The 22,967-nt window shown below is 41.3% G+C and overlaps 1 protein-coding gene across 1 annotated transcript in view; it reads right to left on the reverse strand.

The window, feature by feature from the left end:
- LOC126195208 (odorant receptor Or1-like) overlaps positions 1-22,967 on the reverse strand; it is a 187,305-nt gene that overhangs the window by 43,432 nt on the left and 120,906 nt on the right. Inside the window, exon 4 of the mRNA XM_049933725.1 lies at positions 17,301-17,414. Within this exon, the coding sequence (XP_049789682.1) occupies positions 17,301-17,414 (114 nt within the window). The remainder of the gene's footprint in view (positions 1-17,300; positions 17,415-22,967) is intronic.

Raw genomic sequence — 22,967 nt, forward strand, 5'->3', positions numbered from 1 at the left:
GTTGGAAATATATGTTTCAGAAAAGTGAATACTAGTTATTGAAGTTACTTTCATTAATATTTCCCTTTGAATAGTGCACAGGTTACAAACGGACACAGGGCACTCTGAGCTGTGGGTAGCAGCAGTTACCAATAATGCACAAATCAGCAATAACAAAAAGAAAAATGTACCAAACTCATACTAATAACAGCTACAATCAAGATCATTACTTGAATCAGTACTGAAATGTTACTGCAAGAAGTGCAGAACTAATTTTGAACACGCGGGGGGGGGGCTTCTGACTTAACTGACATGTAAAACCACAAATAAAGATAAATAATATAATAATTACACTGTTCCTATCCCTCTGCTTATATTTGTTTTCAGCAGCAATAATATTCCAATTACCTTTCTATTATATGAAGAATATCATGGGGACCCATAAACTGGTATAGTATCACTAGTCAAATACTATGGTTATTTCAGTAGCAAAAATTAATTCAAACAGTCACTTTATTTATTTATTTATTTTTTATTTAGCTCTTGTTCTGGTGATCCATGTTGTGACACTATCACAGGATATGGAACATGTCAATTTTACAAGCTTTTGGCCAGAATTTATGGTATACATAAAACAAAACAAAAACAGTAAACAGTAACTTAGGTCCCACTACAAAAAAAAAATACATTTTAGATATAGATAGAGATTATAAAACAAAAAACAGTAAACAGTAACTTAGGTCTCACTACAAAAATACATTTTAGAGAGAGATAAAGATTACAAAATAGTAAGTGTTACACAGAAAAAAATATTGCAAAAGATATGTTTACAATAAAAATATTCGGTATTACAAATACAAATTTGGGCATACATTTGCAATTTACAATACAAGAGATGTTAAACACTGTAGTTCAGAAACTCTTCTAATGTATAAAATGATGCTTGCAATAGGAACTGCCTTAAGGTTTTTTTAAACAGGAGATTATCATCTACCAGACACTTAATTCTTGAAGGGAGGGCATTAAAAATCTTCCAGCCACTGAAATGGACTCCTTTCTGCACCATACTTAGATTTGGCTGTTCATAGTGGATATCAAGTTTCCTTCTAGTATTGTGATTGTGATTTGCACTATTCAGCTTAAAGATGGATTTTTCTTTCCTTATGAAGCACATCAATGAGAATATATATTGCGCAGTGGATGTAAGTATTTCAAGCTTCCTAAAAAGATTCCTGCATGTGGCTCTAGGATGGACTCCACACATGATCCTTATGGCTCTTTCTTATACACACAGTACTTTTTTAGCCAGTGGCTGATTTCCCCAAAATATAATTCCAAATGCCATAATTGCATGAAAGTAACAATAATACGCTGACTTCATGGTTTCCATATTTCTATAATAAGAAACAATGCGCAATTCATATGTTGCTGAACTTAGTCTTTTACACAGATCCACGATGTGGTTGGACCAATCCAGTTTGCTATCAATATGCAAGCCGAGGTATTTTGAGGAATCTACCCTGGTTATTGTCTCCTCACCTACCTTTACAAATATTTCCTCATCTTTGGATGTTTTGTGGAACTGAATGTAGTTTGTTTTACAGTAATTTAAAATAAGACCATTAATGTTGAACCAGTTCACCATTTCATTTAAAACCTTATTTGCCGTTACCTCAAGCTTATCTACTGAATTATCAATAAGTAGTGTAGTGTCATCCGCGAAAATGGTGAATCTACAATATTCCGTAGAGAGAGGAAGATCATTTATAAATACACTCCTGGAAATGGAAAAAAGAACACATTGACACCGGTGTGTCAGACCCACCATACTTGCTCCGGACACTGCGAGAGGGCTGTACAAGCAATGATCACACGCACGGCACAGCGGACACACCAGGAACTGCGGTGTTGGCCGTCGAATGGCGCTAGCTGCGCAGCATTTGTGCACCGCCGCCGTCAGTGTCAGCCAGTTTGCCGTGGCATACGGAGCTCCATCGCAGTCTTTAACACTGGTAGCATGCCGCGACAGCGTGGACGTGAACCGTATGTGCAGTTGACGGACTTTGAGCGAGGGCGTATAGTGGGCATGCGGGAGGCCGGATGGACGTACCGCCGAATTGCTCAACACGTGGGGCGTGAGGTCTCCACAGTACATCGATGTTGTCGCCAGTGGTCGGCGGAAGGCGCACGTGCCCGTCGACCTGGGACCGGACCGCAGCGACGCACGGATGCACGCCAAGACCGTAGGATCCTACGCAGTGCCGTAGGGGACCGCACCGCCACTTCCCAGCAAATTAGGGACACTGTTGCTCCTGGGGTATCGGCGAGGACCATTCGCAACCGTCTCCATGAAGCTGGGCTACGGTCCCGCACACCGTTAGGCCGTCTTCCGCTCACGCCCCAACATCGTGCAGCCCGCCTCCAGTGGTGTCGCGACAGGCGTGAATGGAGGGACGAATGGAGACGTGTCGTCTTCAGCGGTGAGAGTCGCTTCTGCCTTGGTGCCAATGATGGTCGTATGCGTGTTTGGCGCCGTGCAGGTGAGCGCCACAATCAGGACTGCATACGACCGAGGCACACAGGGCCAACACCCGGCATCATGGTGTGGGGAGCGATCTCCTACACTGGCCGTACACCACTGGTGATCGTCGAGGGGACACTGAATAGTGCACGGTACATCCAAACCATCATCGGACCCATCGTTCTACCATTCCTAGACCGGCAAGGGAACTTGCTGTTCCAACAGGACAATGCACGTCCGCATGTATCCCGTGCCACCCAACGTGCTCTAGAAGGTGTAAGTCAAGTACCCTGGCCAGCAAGATCTCCGGATCTGTCCCCCATTGAGCATGTTTGGGACTGGATGAAGCGTCGTCTCACGCGGTCTGCACGTCCAGCACGAACGCTGGTCCAACTGAGGCGCCAGGTGGAAATGGCATGGCAAGCCGTTCCACAGGACTACATCCAGCATCTCTACGATCGTCTCCATGGGAGAATAGCAGCCTGCATTGCTGCGAAAGGTGGATATACACTGTACTAGTGCCGACATTGTGCATGCTCTGTTGCCTGTGTCTATGTGCCTGTGGTTCTGTCAGTGTGATCATGTAATTTATCTGACCCCAGGAATGTGTCAATAAAGTTTCCCCTTCCTGGGACAATGAATTCACGGTGTTCTTATTTCAATTTCCAGGAGTGTATAATAAAAAGTAGGGGGCCCAGAACTGAGCCCTGCGGCACTCCACATGTGATGGTACCCCATTCTGAAGATACTGGGACACCATCTTGACTATCTACTACAACTTTTTGTTTCCTGTTTGACAGATATGAGTCGAGCCATTTCCCTGCTGCACCACTTATACCGAGATGTGCAGCTTTTTGTAAAAGAATTTGGTGATTTACACAGTCAAATGCTTTTGTTAGGTCACAAAATATGCCAATCACTTTCAGTTTTTTGTTGATAGATTCCAAGAGTTTGCCAGTAAATGTAAATATTGCATCTTCTGTTGACAAACCTTTCTGAAATCCAAACTGACTTTTACTGAAGGTATTGTGTTCACTGAGATGCTTAACTATCCTGGCATGCATTACTTTCTCTAAAACCTTTGAAAAGCTTGTCAGTAGTGATATTGGCCTATAGTTAGCAGTATCCGTCTCATCCTCCTTCTTATACAGCGGTTTTACAACGGCATACTTAAGCCTCTCAGGAACTATTCCTTGCTTAAGTGACGCATCAAAAATGTGGCAAAGGACTTTACTTACATGGCTGGAGCAGTATTTTAATAATTTGTTAGAAATGTTGTCAATTCCAGCAGAGTTTTTACTATTCAGGGATTTAATAACTCTTTCAATTTCTTGAACAGTGACTGTTTTTACCTTCATGTGTTGTACTGAACCAGGTACTCTAGCTTTCAAAAGATTGATGGCTTGCTTCATGGACCCTTGTAAACCTATTTTTTCTGTTACTGTTAAAAAATTGTTGTTGAATGTGTCTGCAACTGTTTTTGGATCACTAACAAGATTACCCTCACTTTTGACTTCACTAGGGATAGTTCATATTTTACTTTTCAAGGCAAATTATTCAACACTGAGCTTAAACAACTTCAAAGAAACCATTCATGATAGTCATCAAGACTAAATTATGTTTCAAATGAGTTTAACTTATTTGCCTTTTTCATCAGCTGTGAACCAAGTATTTTAGGCAATAACATTTACACAATCTAGCACTGTATTTTTGCAAAATGATACTTTGCACTAAACTGAGAGTACTTTAGCAAAATTCTCACTAACTTTTCTTTTGTAGTTTTAACTTCAACATTTGCTAATCTTTGCACGTTTGACAAACATAAATAATAATTTTAAAACACTTAAATCAATCATAGTTCACTTGAAACGGGATACTCGGTTTTATAAACACTTAGGAAGGGACCCTGCATAGGTTCATGATCAGGGTACAAGATATGATTCCAAACACAGATTTATAGCATTTGGATTATTATTAAAAATCACTCTCACAAATTAACTGGTCCATTCTCTGATACATATCTGTTTGCATGAAGTTCGTGGAGCAGTGGTGAAGTTGTAGTGGCAAGTGACATGGTGGCTAACTGTACTCATGGCTCTTGATGTTTGAATGCTCTATAAAATTTCTTCTTGGCAATGGATTTTAACATATTAGAGCCATTCCTTATTACCGAGAATACCAAGCAACACCCAAGTCCACATCCGAGGCAAAATTCCTTGCAAAGCGGCTTCCATTTGTCTCCCTTGGCCCCGTTGATGTGTACCGTGCAATGGTTAGTCACTGAAGCCACTGACTGCATATCGTACACACCAAGGAGCCGCCCAGTTTGACCACCAAAACTACCTTTCACATTGCACCATGCCACTTCCGTTATGCAGGGACTTCCCTACATCTTTTACATTTTACAAAAACAAGTGCCCTAAGCATGAACCAGCTTCCAATACACATTGTTTTTATCTTATAAATATACACATACTATAAAAATTTCATTATTTTAAATAATAATTTATCTTTTTCCACATATACATTATAGAACTCTAGTTTCTTGTCACAAATCAATGACCTTAACTATCAAAGAATAAACACTTCATAATTACAGATACTTAGTTACATAATATCCCCCCATGAACCATGGACCTTGCCGTTGGTGGGGAGGCTTGCATGCCTCAGCGATACAGATGGCCATACAGTAGGTGCAACCACAACGGAGGGGTATCTGTTGAGAGGCCAGACAAACATGTGGTTCCTGAAGAGGGGCAGCAGCCTTTTCAGTAGTTGCAGGGGCAACAGTCTGGATGATTGACTGATCTGGCCTTGTAACATTAACCAAAACGGCCTTGCTGTGCTGGTACTGCGAACGGCTGAAAGCAAGGGGAAACTACAGCTGTAATTTTTCCAGAGGACGAATGGAAAAACTGGTAGAAGCGGACCTCGGGGAAGATCAGTTTGGATTCCGTAGAAATGTTGGAACATGTGAGGCAATACTAACCTTACGACTTATCTTAAAAGAAAGATTAAGAAAAGGCAAATCTACATTTCTAGCATTTGTAGAGTTAGAGAAAGCTTTTGACAATGTTAACTGGAATACTCTCTTTCAAATTCTGAAGGTGGCAGGGGTAAAATACAGGGAGCGAAAGGCTATTTACAATTTGTACAGAAACCAGATGGCAGTTGTAAGAGTCGAGGGGCATGAAATGGAAGCAGTGGTTGGGAAAGGAGTGAGACAGGGTTGTAGCCTCTCCCCGATGTTATTCAATCTGTATATTGAGCAAGCAGTAAAGGAAACAAAAGAAAAATTCGGAGTAGGCATTAAAATTCATGGAGAAGAAGTAAAAACTTTGAGGTTCACCGATGACATTGTAATTCTGTCAGAGACAGCAAAGGACTTGGAAGAGCAGTTGAACGGAATGGACAGTGTCATGAAAGGAGGATATAAGATGAACATCAACAAAAGCAAAACGAGGATAATGGAATGTAGTCAAATTAAATTGGGTGATGCTGAGGGAATTAGAATAGGAAATGAGACACTTAAAGTAGTAAAGGAGTTTTGCTATTTAGGGAGTAAAATAACTGATGATGGTCGAAGTAGAGAGGATATAAAATGTAGACTGGCAATGGCAAGGAAATCGTTTCTGAAGAAGAGAAATTTGTTAACATCGAGTATAGATTTAAGTGTCAGGAAGTTGTTTCTGAAAGTATTTGTATGGAGTGTAGCCATGTATGGAAGTGAAACATGGACGATAACCAGTTTGGACAAGAAGAGAATAGAAGCTTTCGAAATGTGGTGCTACAGAAGAATGCTGAAGATAAGGTGGGTAGATCACGTAACTAATGAGGAGGTATTGAATAGCATTGGGGAGAAGAGAAGTTTGTGGCACAACTTGACTAGAAGAAGGGATCGGTTGGTAGGACATGTTTTGAGGCATCAAGGGATCACAAATTTAGCATTGGAGGGCAGCGTGGAGGGTAAAAATTGTAGAGGGAGACCAAGAGATGAATACACTAAGCAGATTCAGAAGGATGTAGGTTGCACTAGGTACTGGGAGATGAAGAAGCTTGCACAGGATAGAGTAGCATGGAGAGCTGCATCAAACCAGTCTCAGGACTGAAGACCACAATAACAACAACAGTTACATAATATAAACCTACTTCTAATCGATATAAGTGTTGCAGCTCCAACTACCATTCCACATTCAAAGTCTGTTAATTCCTATCATGTAGCTATAATCTCATCACAAAACTCTCCATGTGAAGCACCTGATTATAAATGACAGTTCTGCCAACACACTGCCCTTTTATACCTTGTGTACACAATATTACCAACCTTTGTATATGGACATATTGCTTTCCCATGACTTTTTGTCAATTCAGTGTAGAGCAAATCTGAATACATCTGCAATCTCAGAAAGATTAGTTGCATCTAATCAAATAATAATATTTTCAATACCTTAAAAATTAAAAAAAAACTTAATACTTTACAAAGACTAAATGTTTTCACAGTGAACCTTAGAAACAACAACTTTCATACACCTCCTACACTTTCAACGAATGGTATCTCAGATGATATCATTGCACTATAGCTATCATTCCTGAAGGCTCCATATCTGTATCTATTTTATTTATTGATTTATTACATTTTATAGCCTTTTCTTTATGCAAATGTTTGTCAGAACATCATATATTCCACAGTAAAACAGCAATTTAATGCTGCCTGAATACCTCAAATCTTATCATACTTGTGTAGTTATGTATAGAATATGTTACTAATTTTGTCAATAGTGTTGTTTAAATATAATTGTAGTTGATATAAAAAACCAGTGTAATTTAAAAGTAATCAGTTATGAGCAAGCTGACATTACCATTGAAAGGAGCACCAAAAGACATGCCTATCAAGCAGATATAAATAATTGTTAAACAATATTTATATCTAAAAACAAAGATGATGTGACTTACCAAATGAAAGTGCTGGCAGGTCGACAGACACACAAACAAACACAAACATACACACAAAATTCTAACTTTCGCATCCAACGCTTGCTTCGTCAGGAAAGAGGGAAGGAGAGGGAAAGATGAAAGGATGTGGGTTTTAAGGGAGAGGGTAAGGAGTCATTCCAATCCCGGGAGCGGAAAGACTTACCTTGGGGGAAAAAAGGATAGGTATACACTCGCACACACACACATATCCATCCGCACATACACAGACACTATTTAATAACATTTTGCTGTTATTTAACATGATCCCACTTTCACAACAATGTCAGATTATCTATTTATAAACAAATCTTTACTTGGATTAAAAACAAAGATTCCATGACTTACCAAACAGGAAAGCGCTGGTAGTTAGATAAAATAAAAAAACACACAAACACACACACAAAATTTCAAGCTTTCGCAACCAACGGTTGCTTCGTCAGGAAATAGGGAAGGAGAGGGAAAGACAAAAGGATGTGGGTTTTAAGGGATAGGGTAAGGAGTCATTCCAATCCCGGGAGTGGAAAGACTTACCGTAGGGGGAGAAAAGGACAGGTATACACTCGCACACACACACACATATCCATCCACACATATACAGACACAAGCAGACATACTTAAAGGCAAAGAGTTTGGGCAGAAAAGGCAGTTCTGTCTATGGTAACATGAACCCACTGTCTAGTCAGTTGTATAGGTGTAACTCTTCAGGCTTTCCCGGCGATCTAATGACATCTTGGGTTGTCGGGTGTTCTGCCGGATATCAGCGTCGTACTTGCACGATATTTCGGTCACGTAGCTCGTAACCTTCATCAGGTGCGACCTGAGACTGCTCCTCGAGTGGACTTGGTCCAGTATTTATGCCTATGGCCTTCCCCCTCCACCAACGGCTGCAGGCGCTTCCTCTGTGGTCCGCGCCCATTCCCTGTGACCTGCTGGAGCGTTGCTGCTCCGTTTTCCATCCGCTGCGGTTCTAGGTGTTCCCTCTGCGGTCCGCGCCCACCAACCCCGCTCCTGGGGGTTTCATCTACGGTATGGGGTACCAAGCGTTCCCCCTGCGGTCCGCGCCCGCTCACCACGACCTGTTGGAGCGTTGCCGCTCCGTTTTTCGTCCACTGCGGCTCTGGATGTTCCCTCTGCGGTCCGCGCCCACCAGTCCCACTTCTGGTTGTTCCAACTTCGGTCTGGTGCTCCTGGCAGTCCGTCAGGGGCTCGTTTTCCATCTCCATGTCTCTGGTTCTTCTGTTTGTGCAGTGTTGCAGCTGGCCCCGTTGCTCCTTTAACAATTCCAGAGCCGGATCCCAGGCTCTGCTTAGCTGGTACCCTGTGTCACGGTTCATAAGATTGTCAGCCATTTTAATTTCTATCGATTCTCTTATAACACTGTCCCAAAATCTGGGTGTTTGTGCTAGAATCCTGGTATCCTCATACTTCATGGCATGATCTAGTTCTAGACAGTGTTCAGCAATGGCTGACTTAGTCACCTGTCTTAATCTAGTGTGCCTCTGATGTTCTTTGCACCTGATCTCCACAGTTCTTGTTGTCTGGCCAATGTAGGACCTGCCACATTGACAAGGTGTATTGTAAATCCCTGGGTTTCGTAACCCCAGGTCGTCTTTGACACTCCCCAGCAGTCCCCCAATCTTGTTGGATGGACAGAAAACACACTTGATATTGTGTTTACGGAGGATCCTACTGATTCTGGCAGAAATAGAGCCAGCATAGGGCAGATATGCCACCTTCTTTGTTTCATCTTGGTCTTCTTCAGGAACCTGCGGTATGGTGGCTGGTTGGAGTGCCCTCTCAATTTGTCTGTCCGTGTATCCATTCTTGGAGAAAACTGTTTTGAGACGTTCTATCTCTATAGGTAGATTCTCTTGGTCTGACAGGGCATGTGCTCTGTGGACCAAAGTCTTCAGAAACCCATTCTTCTGTGCAGGGTGGTGACAGCTGCTGGCCTGCAGATATAAATCAGTGTGTGTTGGTTTTCGGTACACACTGTGGCCAATTGATCCATCTGCTTTCCTCTGGACTAGTACATCCAGAAATGGCAGCTGGCCATTCTTCTCCAGTTCCATGGTGAACTTGATATTAGGGTGGCATGAGTTAAGATGTTCAAGAAACTCATTGAGCCTGTCCATCCCATGTGGCCAGATCACGAAGGTGTCATCCACATACCTAAAGAAGCATGTGGGTTTTAATGTGGCTGTCTCCAATGCCCTCTCCTCAAAACTCTCCATAAACATGTTGGCAACCACAGGGGACAGTGGGCTGCCCATAGCTACACCTTCAGTTTGCTCGTAATATTGGTTTCTGTACAGGAAATACGTGGATGTCAGTGTATGATTGAACAGGTCCAACAGAGCACCGTCAAATTTCTCTGCAATCAGTTCTAGTGAGTCCTTCAGTGGGACCCTGGTGAACAGCGATACCACATCAAAACTGACCATGATGTCCGAATCTGTGATGTGCAGTTGCTTGAGGCGTTGCAGGAAATCTTCTGAGTTGCGGATGTGGTGAATACATTTGCCCACATATGGAGACAGGAGACCTTTCAAGTACTTGGCTGTTGTGTACGTAGGTGCCCCAATATTACTGACAATTGGACGTAGGGGCACGCCCTCCTTGTGTATTTTAGGCAGACCATACAGTCTAGGTGGCACTGGCGCTTTTTCCCGTAGTTGTCTGATGATCTTATCAGGCATCCCTGTTTCCTTCAAGAGAGCACTAGTCTTCTTGGCCACCTTGTCCGTGGGGTCACACTCCAGAATTCTGTATGCAGGGTCCTCCAGAAGTTGGCGTACTTTCTGATCATAATCCACCCGCTGCAAGATGACAGTGGAGTTCCCTTTGTCTTCTGGCAGTACCACAATGCTGTTGTCTTCCCGGAGTTTCTTGAGTGCAAGCCTCTCCTCGGTTGTGATGTTCGATTTCGGCGGCCTGGCCTTGGTGAGGGCCCTGTAGGTCTCTCGGCGGACTTCCTCTGCCACATTAGGTGGAAGTGTGGCTGCAACTTGCTCTACTGCACTGACGAAACCTGAAATGGGTACATTTCTAGGGGTCGTAGCAAAGTTGAGACCCTTGCTGAGTACCTTTAAGGTTGTATCATCAAACTGTATGCCACTCAGATTCGTCACAGTGCGTGTCTCTTCCATCTGCTGTGCTTTCTTACTCATGCGGTCAAACTTTGCAGATTGGCAAGATGAGGCATTCCTTCTAGCACACTCAGCTAAAGACCAGGAGGCACAGTCTACCCAATCCCAATCTTCTCTTGTTAAGGAGGCTGCCATGTACAGATGAATGTGTAACAGCTCCCTGGCCACAACATCTAACCTGTGGCGCATATCTCGAATCCTCTCTCTCACCAGTGCCATGCTGGCTCTGCGTTTTATCTTGTTCGCCGCTCTGGAGTTGATGTGATATTTAATTCTGGCAAATACTGGTACCACTTCTCCATCTCGACACCTCAGCAAAAAACTGAGAGAACTCAGCATCTTCCCTTTCTTCTGCCGAAGCTTGTCCAGCTTCTTGATATTCTGATACATCTCCTCCCCGTAGAGACTTTTGATGTAACTCTTCAGGCTTTCCCGGCTGAACACTGTCTAGAACTAGATCATGCCATGAAGTATGAGGATACCAGGATTCTAGCACAAACACCCAGATTTTGGGACAGTGTTATAAGAGAATCGATAGAAATTAAAATGGCTGACGATCTTATGAACCGTGACACAGGGTACCAGCTAAGCTGAGCCTGGGATCCGGCTCTGGAATTGTTAAAGGAGCAACGGGGCCAGCTGCAACACTGCACAAACAGAAGAACCAGAGACATGGAGATGGAAAACGAGCCCCTGATGGACTGCCAGGAGCACCAGACCGAAGTTGGAACAACCAGAAGTGGGACTGGTGGGCGCGGACCGCAGAGGGAACATCCAGAGCCGCAGTGGCCGAAAAACGGAGCGGCAACGCTCCAACAGGTCGTGGTGAGCGGGCGCGGACCGCAGGGGGAACGCTTTGTACCCCATACCATAGATGAAACCCCCAGGAGTGGGGTGGTGGGCGCGACCGCAGAGGGAACACCTAGAACCGCAGCGGACAGAAAACGGAGCAGCAACGCTCCCGCAGGTCGCAGGGAATGGGCGCGGACCACAGAGGAAGCGCCTGCAGCCGTTGGTGGAGGGGGAAGGCCATAGGCATAAATACTGGACCAGGTCCACTCGAGGAGCAGTCTCAGGTCGCACCTGATGAAGGTTACGAGCTACGTGACTGAAATATCGTGCAAGTACGACGCTGATATCCGGCAGAACACCCGACAACCCAAGATGTCAGTTGTATAGGTGTTTGATTCTGGTTGGTGAATGGCCACTACAATACTTTAGCTTTTGAAGGCACTCTAATTTTCACTAGGTCTGAATGTGCTCCAGAGAATAGCTTTAACTTTTCTGCTTGCATTATGGAACAGAGAATAGACAGAGGGTGAGGTACTACTTTTTATCTCTTGTGTGTGTTAATGTATAAATCGTCATGCTGAACTATGAACTATTTTGAACTGATGGATATTTTGTGTATTGTGATAAAGAAATGAATTCAGTTCTTCCTGCATCTTGGATGACTATCAACCTTGGGCGTCTGCTACCACTTAATGCAATTTCATTGCATCTTAATAAGGCTATCTTTTGTCTGTGTTGTAAATGGTTATTATACAGCAGAATTCTCAGGTGCTGTCTGCATCAATTTCAGATGTTAGAATAGAACCCATTTTTAATTAATTATTCATTTACTGTTTTTTTTAATATTTCTGTTTATTTTAGTAATTTTCAATTTTAGGCAATGCATGGACTATTTGACTGTAGGATCACAGCCAGAAGTTATTATCTGCAGTGAATTAACTCCGGGGTGTGAAAACAAACATTTACAGATCAATCCTATAACATTAGTTAAGCTATTCTTTTTAAACACAGCTGGGCATAGCCCATGTACCAAAGGTATGAGTAACATCATGTGAAATCACAATTGGTTTGTATGTACAGGATTCTGGTTAGAAAAGATACTCAGCAGAACATCCCAATGACTTGGACACTGCTGTGTGGAGTGGCCGTGCGATTAGGGGTGCCATGTTATTGATTGCACAGCCCTTCCCACCAGAGGTTCAAGTCTTTCTTCGGGCATGGGTGTGTGTGTTGTTCTTAGTATAACTCAGTTTAAGTTAGTTTAGTTAGTGTGTAAGTCTAGGACCGATGACCTCAGCAGTTTGGTCCCTAAGGAATTCACATGCTCTTGAACATTTGAACTTGGATACTGTTAGTTGCAGCACAACCAGGACTTAGACACTGTTAACTGCAGCACTGCCGGGACTTGGACACTGTTAGTTGCAGCAGCAATGGGACCTGCACACTGTTAGGTACAGCACCACTATTCTTGCCAAATCTGATGCAGGAGACTTAGGAAACTTTGAGCAGATGTCCACTTGGCAGCCTGCAGCACAAGCCTGGACATGCAGCAAGTCTTCTATATTGCGAGGATAAGCAGTCTTCCTGCTGCTGCTTGTGCTTCTGTGGACTGACTCTGCTGCTGTTGGCTGCCTCCCCCCCCCCCCCACCCCACCCCACCCCGTCTGAAGCCGGCAGCTTTAATCAGCATGCCACAGCGCACCAGTGCAGTGCTATCCAGCTGCTGCTGGTCAAAGTAGCTGATGTTCAGTGGACAGCCTGCCACGTTAGCAACCTTGACCACCTCTGCTGCAAGAACACAGGCCATGTAGTGATGGTGGTGCCTTCCTGGATGAGCATTGGCTACTACTGCCCTGCTTCCATGGGTGGCTTGGAATTTTGTCACATAATCTGTGTATTGTTGAACAATAAATGCTTGGTTCTTTAATGCTGTGTTACTAATCCCCATCAGGCCACAGACAGGCACCAACTCACAAATACACTAATCACCCAGGCACATGGATGGTGGTTTGTCAGCATCCTCAGCACAACTGCCACCCAACATAGCATTTTACCCGTGGTTGTTACAGGAATTGAATTAGTTTGTGTCTTGCCTGTTCTAAGGTCCATATGAAACCCACACAGATCTTTAATTGTATACCTAATGATTAGTCCATTTACTGCAATGCACCAAAAATATTTTCTATCATTATTAAAAATTAAATTGATTATTTACAATTACACTAATTATAAAGACAGCAGACAGAGTTTTGTAAATTATTGTTATTCCAAGAGTAATAGGTATATGTATGAGGAATTAGATGTAATACCACAACAACAATACCATCTGAGACTAAATAAAGATAAGTAAGGGAAGCTTCTCAGTCAGGGAGGCTAGTAGAGCATAGCAGATGAGCTGAGTGTAGCAGGAGCCTGGGGAGCATTTACATAGGACAGATGCAAAAGGCATGGCCTCAAATGCCATCAAGTTATGGATTTGTATTAAAGCTCACAGATTGACATGACATGCACCATATTTGTGAAGAAGTTGGTTTGATGAAAACATTTATTCTGTTCTTCCACAACTGATTACAAACCACATACAGTTACATTTGAGCAGTTACATTGATGGAATAACTAGACCACAATACCAGCTGTGGCTATCTTGAGGCCATCTTATAAGCACTATATCAGCACATGGACTAGTGAAATTATTAATTGTTTCAATATAATTTCTAAGTGTTAAATCTGCAACAAATTTATTTAACCTGAAGCACTGAACCAAAAATAGGATCTTGTACCATACCTGGAACGAGTCAAGGATGTTCAAGATAATTAACTTATAAAATTATAGGTTAAAATTCTCAACATAATTGCAATCTGAAAATTACAACTTAAATTCAATTCTATTTTCAATATTATTTAAGTAAACAACACAAAGTTGTATTTTCATATAAGGTGTGTTATTACAGTCACTTTTAGTTGTAACTGTATTTGCTCTTTCCTGCATGGTGTTGATATAAATGACACTGTACTTTAATGCTATGTTATTCATAAGTGAGAGAAATTGTTAATACTTAAAAATTGATGGACAAGGTTTATGATAAAGGTGTGGTCAGTTCTGAGCAGTCACAAGTGAACCATTTATTAAAGTATACATTAATATGTGGTAAAATTGTTCAAGTCACTATGATAAATATTTCATATGATTAATGTCTCACAAGTCATAGGCCATAGTTTCATAAAATTCAAAATTGACAGAAATGTAATGAAATGTCGTGTGACGAGGGCCTCCCGTCGGGTAGACCGTTCGCCTGCTGCAAGTCTTTCGATTTGACGCCACTTCGGCGACTTGCGCGTCGATGGGGATGAAATGATGATGATTAGGACAACACAACACCCAGTCCCTGAGCGGAGAAAATCTCCGACCCAGCCGGGAATCGAACCCGGGCCCTTTGGATTGACAGTCTGTCGCGCTGACCACTCAGCTACCGGGGGCGGACATTGACAGAAACTCCTGTTTCTTTATGGTGTATTGCAGTAATGCACTATAAGTGAGTAAGCAAAGTAATTTACACATAGCAGATTGTAGTTTAGATCATAATTGTTGTGCTAGAAGTGAGCAAATATTCGGCTTACTAAAATTACTTTGAAATAAGGGCACATCCTCATCAGTCTCATCCTGAGATCTGATTGTCCAGCCCTTCTCGCTTTCCCTTGCTCCATAGGTTGACAGCAGTGACTCAACAATGCCATAACTTAACCCCATTCTTGTTCTTTTGAGTTACATGTGTTACTTCAGTGAATATCTATATTCATAGTAATTTCAGAACATTTTGTTATGATGCCACATTGTCCATATGCATGATGGAAGAGATGACTGAAGTGGTTCATTTTCTGTACTCTGGAGGGCCTAATGCTGAAGACATTGCTCGCAGGATGAAGCTGCATTTGGTGATAGTTACTTTAGTGAAAAAAATATTTACTTGTGAATAGGAGTAATACTGTTAAAAGTGGATGTGTATTTGTCTACGACAACAAAGAGTGTTCAGGTAGGGCATTCACTTCAAAAACCAGTAGGAAAATTGAGACAAGTCATTGGGCAGAGAGTCTACCAGGTCAACTGACAGACAAACACAAAAAGGAACAAACTGATCAGATTACATACATACATACGATGGAAACATTAAATGTCAGAATCACATTTAATGTAACCACTGCCTACAGCAAAGAAGTTCAGAAGCCAAGCTTCTGCAGGAAAGCTGATGATGACAGTATTTTTGGATATAAAAGATCCACTGCTAATTCGTTACACTTCTAAAGTTCAAACTTCAGGTGTTTTTCTTTTTGTGGGTTGATTTTAAGTGTTAAATATATCACGAGATGCCAAGCCTTTACTCATTCCCTGTAATACAGCTACCTTCTTTTCCAAATTTCCTGGTCATCATCTTGTTTGTTCTTGATATTGTGATCCTGCTATGCAGTGCCATGTATTTGACCACTAACTTCTTTTCTCTGATCACAGAGTGATGAGGGGTATAAGAGAGGTTCTACATTTAAGCAACTCACTACGAAATCACAAAGCATGGTTCCCATAATTCTTCTGTATTCAAATAAGTTGTCAACTCACAACTGATAATTAACAAAGCTTTTCAAATAACAAGTTCATACATGATGCTTCAATCCCTGACCAAAAGCAAAAGTTCATACTTAACTGAAGATAATATGGCACAGAGTCTATAAAACAACATTCATTTTTCTGTAGTGCTTGACCATTGTCATCAGGCTTCTTTCTTCTTTGGAGTCTCCCAAAGCATGACTGCATAGTGCAAGTGACCTGTCACTGGCTATTCAAAAAAAAAAAATGAAATGATCGTATGGCATTTATTGGCCGGGATATCCCCTTCAGGGTTCGGCCGCCGTATTGCAAGTCTTTTTAGTGGACGCCACTTCGGTGACTTGCGTGTCAATGATGATGAAATGATGATGAAGGTCACACAACACCCAGTCCCCTGCCGAGAATCGAACCCGGGCCCCATTGCGTGGTAGGCAGTAATGCTACCATTGTGCTAAGGAGGCGGACAACTGGCTATTCAAAATTACACATCTGTCAGCACTTTCTCCACTGTACTCACATTTTTCTTTCTCGTATCTGCAAATAAATTCCCACAAACCCGGGCACAGTAGATGTTCTTTATGCGACTACTAATTAAAGTCATGTTTTTCACATGTACGTCTTCCATCGGTTTAATAAGAGGATAATGAGATGTGTTGCTATGCTTTATAGCAACAGGTACCACTACAAACTATATGCAGTGACAGCTTCTACGAGTTACCACAATATCTGTAACTCAAATTCAAAATGGAGTGAAGAGGGCAGCTTTCAAAAGGTGTGACTTGCTTCAAGATAATGCCAGTCCTCACATGCAGGGAAAACAATCCAGTGCATTCAGAATCTTTGTTTTGAGTTGATGTAACACCACATTACAATACTGACCTAGATTCAAGTGATTTTCATTTTCGTCCCATGAAGGAGCATCTGTGTGAATCCAAGTTTTTATCAAATGATGAAGATGAGGAGTTAGTGCAAGAGCAGATGTACCTGATGGAACAGAGTTTCTTCCGGGACATAATTAGGGAGATTGCCATGGAGAAAGAGTGTATATACACATTTGCAGTCGAAGGGGTGGCTAAGAGTAGGCTTTGGCTCAAATAACTTTCAATGCTGTGTAGCATCACTGGATAATGTTTCAGGACATGGATGCCTATCCTCACTCTCTTACTCGAGACACCCTCTACTATGCTTAAAAATATGTCTGTGACATTTTGTTATTGAATGGACAATTTATCTGCTCTGGCAAGCAGCTATGGTGGCAACAGCAAGTAGTTAACTGCAGATTTTTTACCTGGTCTATTATCATCTGTCCAAAGATGCAGAAGAGTCCTGTCTGGAACATAACAATAGGCAGTGAGGAAACCATCTTGTAGAGTGATGTTGGATCTGAGTCACTCTGCAACAGCTGCAAGAAACAGGCACACCATGTAAGACTACTGCTAACAGTGGTGTAGCTGTAACAACGAGACTCATAAGCTGTAATTCTGCCCCCCCCCCCCCCCCACACACACACAGAGTTTAAGTTTATTTATCACAAAATATTTCTCTCCAATAGCTTTTTTAAATGATGATACAACCCAATTACACAGGCTTCAACATTAGGGTAGTTAAAAATTGATTTCAATACTTTGATGAAGTTTAATGCAGTCTTATATGAAAATTCCAAATTTAAGCACAGTTTTTATCTAGCTCATAACAGTTACTCATAAATAAGCCATGAAATGATGAGAAAATGCCTGCTTTTATGCTGCACTGGTTTGCATATAATAATTACATAAGAAGAATGTCAAAATAAACAATAAGCAATGCATTTAGACTATGAAAAATCTCCAAATTTAAGACTACTTTCATAAACTTATTATTTCCTTTTTTCTTTTTTTCTTTTTCTTTTTTCTTATTATTTTTTTCCCCCACAAGCTTCTCTTGTACAGTTTCTCCTGTGAACAGCTTGCTGCTGCACTCTGTGTAATATCCAACAACAGTAAGCAATAATGTTGATGTTCCATCTGCCCTTGTGTCTGTGTTCCATTTCCTGGACATTTCATTTCATTGGTTTTCCTGCTCCTAACTGACAGCACCAATGTGTTTAGAAAAGCAATTGAAAGTTAAATGGAGGAATAGTACCTTAAAGTTCACTGAACAATGTACTTTTAAAATATTTATTCAACATATTCACCACCATGCACTCAAATTTGGGATCCTTATCACTTCCAACGAAATTCTAAACAGCTGCTTTGAAAGATATATCTGTCTGTTTCTGAAAATGTTTCACAAATATATTTAAACATCCACTGTCTTTTCACAAATACTTCACAAATTGTTTCATTAATGATAGCTGTCTTGTTCTCATGAAAAAGAATGCACAACATCCCTGTTCTCCAGTAAATATGGATATAATTTTCAGTGCACCATATATCGTTCTTTCTTGGTTACTGTATTCTAGTTTTCTCACAGCAATATCACACTGTCTGGTGTGTAGAATACCCAACATATATTGTCTCATACATCTATATCTGTACGCTGAAACCACTTTGTAGTGCATGGACGAAGGTATGACCCATTGCACCAGTCATTAGGGTTTTTTCCTCATTCCACTCATATATGGAATGTGTGAAGAATGATTGTTTAAATTTTTCCATCACAATACCTACAGAACCAATATGTAGGGCATTGTAGTATATTTTTAAAGTCATTATTTAAAGCCAGTTCTTGAAACTTTGTAAGTAGGCTTTCTTGGAATAGTTTACATCTATCTTCAAGAGTCCACAACTCCAGTTTCTTCAGCATCTCTTCACATATGTAAAAAGAGGATTTCTTTCTTTGGCCACATGAGGACACCAGAAACCAGATTAGCAAGAAAAATTATGGAGAAACTGTGGAATCTGAAGCAACAAGTAGGGCGGATCAAGGAAATTAAAGAGGATATGGGAGAACTAGATTTTTACCCCTTGATGATCTACAAAACAAGACAGAAAATCTCAAGAAACTGAAAGACAAGAAAATAAGATTTAAACCAAAAGTAGGCAAATGACACACAATGAAAAGAGTATTTACAGATGAGGAAAGACAGGAAAGATCAGAACGAGTGAAAGAAACTGGGTGGGTAAGAAAGAACAAAACATGTGCTAACTGAAGAAGGGGGCCAGGAAATGATTGTCTAAAGTGGTCCAATGAGGCCGTAAAAGTATATAATGTGAAAAAACTTGTGGATCATGGAATTTTTCTGTAGAATTTAATGAAATCAGTAGCCACAAAGTCTATAAGAATCACCAATTACAGTGCAATCCTTTTTTTACTGTAGACCTTTGTTATTGACAATATTTATACGGATATCTTGACTAACACAAAAATGAAGGTGGTTAGCAAATTGAAAGTAAATGGCTATCTACAGTTTATGATTGTTAGGGTGTGTAGTTATGTCTTACACTATATACAAACATCTTTGCAGTTTTCTATGGAATGAATGCACATTATACAATTTTGTTGATTAATCAATATTGTATACATAGGTAGAGATACTCTAGATGGAATGAAGGAGATCATAAATACCAAACATCTACACTTTATCAGCTGACATACACACACATAAAAAATACATGCATTCACAACACAAGTCTAGACCCCAATGAGTCAGACATTGCTGCTGCAGTGGAGATGTAATGCTGTCCAATGAATTTTCTCATTGGAACATTTGATCATTGCTAGGTCAGCACAGAGCCTCCACCCCTGATGCATGTGGTCCAGATCCTGAAAACATCTTTTAGCACACTCTTAACAATACCAATGCACCTTCTGTAATGAATAATACCAACAGGGGGGGGGGGGGGGGGGTACTTTATGCACACTGTAAAAAATACCATTTTCTTTAGTTTTGTTGACTTTTACTCACAACATATTATTTAAATAGATATTCATGTGTAAGTAAAGTCCTGAACCTAAAAATATTCACTGGGGAAGCGACATCTGCTCCTAAGACAAATTTTTGGGCTAAGTTTAACTGAACAATTTAAAACATTTACAGAATCTGATAGCAAAGTTCATTAAAAATAATAAACATTTTTTTCAAACACTGGAAACTCCAGATTGGAATACCAATAACATTAAGAAAAGGACACATTGCTACTCACCTTTAACCAAAGCCTTCTTCAGCACAGAAAACACACATACATTCACACAAACAAGCACACCTCATACACATGTGACTGTTACCACCAGCAGCTTTGACTGGAATGTGACTCTCACGTGAATAGCAGTCTAGAGTGGGGCAGGAAAGGGAGAGGAATAGTAGGGAGAGAAGAGTGCTGTCTGGTGGGGCATGCAAGGACTAGATGGCATTCTGATGAGACTGTCAGGTGCATCACTGGGAGGTGAGCTGTGTGTGAGAGAATGTGGAGCAGGGAAGGGGAAAGGATGGGTGGCACACAATGAGTGTGGAGGTTTGAAAAGGGAGGAAGTTATAGGTCTGAGGGGGTGGAAACTGTTGGGTGGATGATGTGTGGACAGTAGGTTCAATAGACTGAGACCAGGATAATATCAGGATTGTAGGACTTGTTGTAAGGATGACGCCCATTTGAGCTGTCCAGAAAAGCTGGGTGTGGAGGGGAGGATCCAAATGGCCTGGGTTGAGAAGCAGCCATTGAAATCAAGCATGTTATGTTCACCTGCATGTTGTGCCATAGGATGGTCTACTTTGCTCTTGGCTACAGTCTGGTGGTGGCCGTTCATCCTTGAGGACAGCTGGTTGGTAGTCATACCATTATATATAAAAAAAAAACTGTGCAATAGTTGTAGCAGAGCTCGTTTACAACATGGCTGCTTTCCCAGGTGGCCTGACATTTGATGAGGTAAGATAAGCCTGTTACAAGACTGGAACAAGAAGTGCTGGTTTGGTGGATTGGCCAGATCTTGCAAACTGAGTTTCCACAGAGATATGATTCCTGTGACAAGGGGTTGGGATTGGTGGTGGCACTGGGATGAACTAGGATGCTATGGAGGTGGGGTGGATGATGGAGACCATTTGAGGAGGTTTGGGAAGGATCTTGGGTATGATGTCCCTCATTTCAGGGCATGATGTTAAATAATCAATGCCCTGATGAAGAACCTGGTCCAGTTGTTACAATCCAGGGATGTTCTGGGTGACAAAAGGGGCACTTTTTTGTATGTGGCTCTTGGGGGTAGTGGGAGGATTGGGGGTTTGTTGGAAAATGGCACAGGAAATCTTTTTGTAGACTAGGTCTGGGGGATAGTGCCTGTCTGTGATGGCCCACATGAGATCTTCAGCATACTGCAAAAGGGAGTTCTTGTCACTGCAGATACACATCCCTTGGTGGCCAGACTGTATGAGAGAGATTTATTGGTATGGAAGGGAAGGCAGCTATCAAAATGCAGTTACTGTTAGTGGTTGGTGGGCTTAATGTGGACACAGATGTGGATGGAGCCATCAGAGTGAAGAATGTCAATGTCCAGGAAGGTGGTGCACTGCATTGAGGAGGACCAAGTGAAGTGGGTGGCAGATCAGGTGTTGAGGTTGTGAAGGAATGAGTTGAGATCATGACCTTCATAAATACATCCTATCCTTTCTTCCACCATGAGCTTTTCTGAACTGCACACACGGGAGTTACGCTTACATCACATTCTCACTCCATAAATTATCCTGGCCTAAACCTATGGTAACCTACTGTCCCATGCCATCCACACAACAGTTTCCACCTTCTCTGTCCTATCGCCCCTCTCAATTCATATCCCTCAGCCTTATTATATGCCACCCATTCTTTCCCCTTCCCTGCTCCTCTCCTTTCCTGCTACCCATTTTTCCCCCACTCCTCACTTCCCAGTGCTGCACCTGGCAGTCTTGTCAGACTGCCATCTAATCCCTGCAAGCCCTACCAGACAACACTCTTCTCTCCACCTACCTGTACCCTGCTATCCCTCTTCACCTTCCCCGACCACTCCAGATTGCTATTCACACGAGAATAAAATCCAGTGAAATATATTTTTCAAAATTTTAGAATATAATGTAACTGACTAGATTACAATAATTTCAAAAAGTGGGCATAAAGTGCCTTCTCCCCCTCCCCTTGGTACTGCGAGGCTTAAAAAACAATACTCATATTTATTTTCTTGATTTTGTAGAAATGAACTCAGTTCATTGTTCTGTAAGATAAACAGTGCATACTCTCAGCAAAAGGCCAACGTCTTCATATGTTTTACAGACAAAATCCTTTTCCAAAACTGAGGATTCAATGCAATACCTTTATGCAATAATACTGTTGATAATTAAGCTCTGTTCACTTTTGGAATAATGCAATATTCTTTAATAAAACCCTCTGTAAGCTTCACACTTCTAGTTTTTACCACAATCAAAATCAAAAAACACTGTTGAATATAAATATTTTCCACATATTACATTTGTACAGTTTGTAATGGGCTACTCTCTTCTAAAACTACCTTTTTTTCAGAAATAACTGATACCATGTATACTATCAATTCTTGTATAGGTGAACATTATATCAGCTGTCTAACTGAATGAACTCCATACGATTTTGTATAAGATGTGTTATGTTTTGGGCTAAAATATGTAAAAAGAAAAATAATTTGTTAGCACTCTGGACATACAGTTAACATTATTCTTCGTTAAAAAATATTTGAAATTACATAATTTCTGGTATACTTAAAATTCATATTATTAATTTCACAATCTAACGCAAGTTACACAATTTATTTCTGGACTCATTTACAAAATAATCATAAAAATTAGTAAGGATTCTTCTTTTGTCAAGAAAGTCTGTAGGCCCTTTTACTTTGCAAACTCTTTGGAATATTGTGAGTACCGCAGAATATTAGTGGTAGTAGTGGGCACACCTCTGATGGAAGTAGATGAATTCCTAATCTTGTCAACAACTACGTTAATTCATATTATGAAGTATAATTCATGTTCTGTAGTTGGTGTGATTTAGAA

This window comes from Schistocerca nitens, chromosome 7, assembly GCF_023898315.1.
Source record: "Schistocerca nitens isolate TAMUIC-IGC-003100 chromosome 7, iqSchNite1.1, whole genome shotgun sequence".
Taxonomy (NCBI): domain Eukaryota; kingdom Metazoa; phylum Arthropoda; class Insecta; order Orthoptera; family Acrididae; genus Schistocerca; species Schistocerca nitens.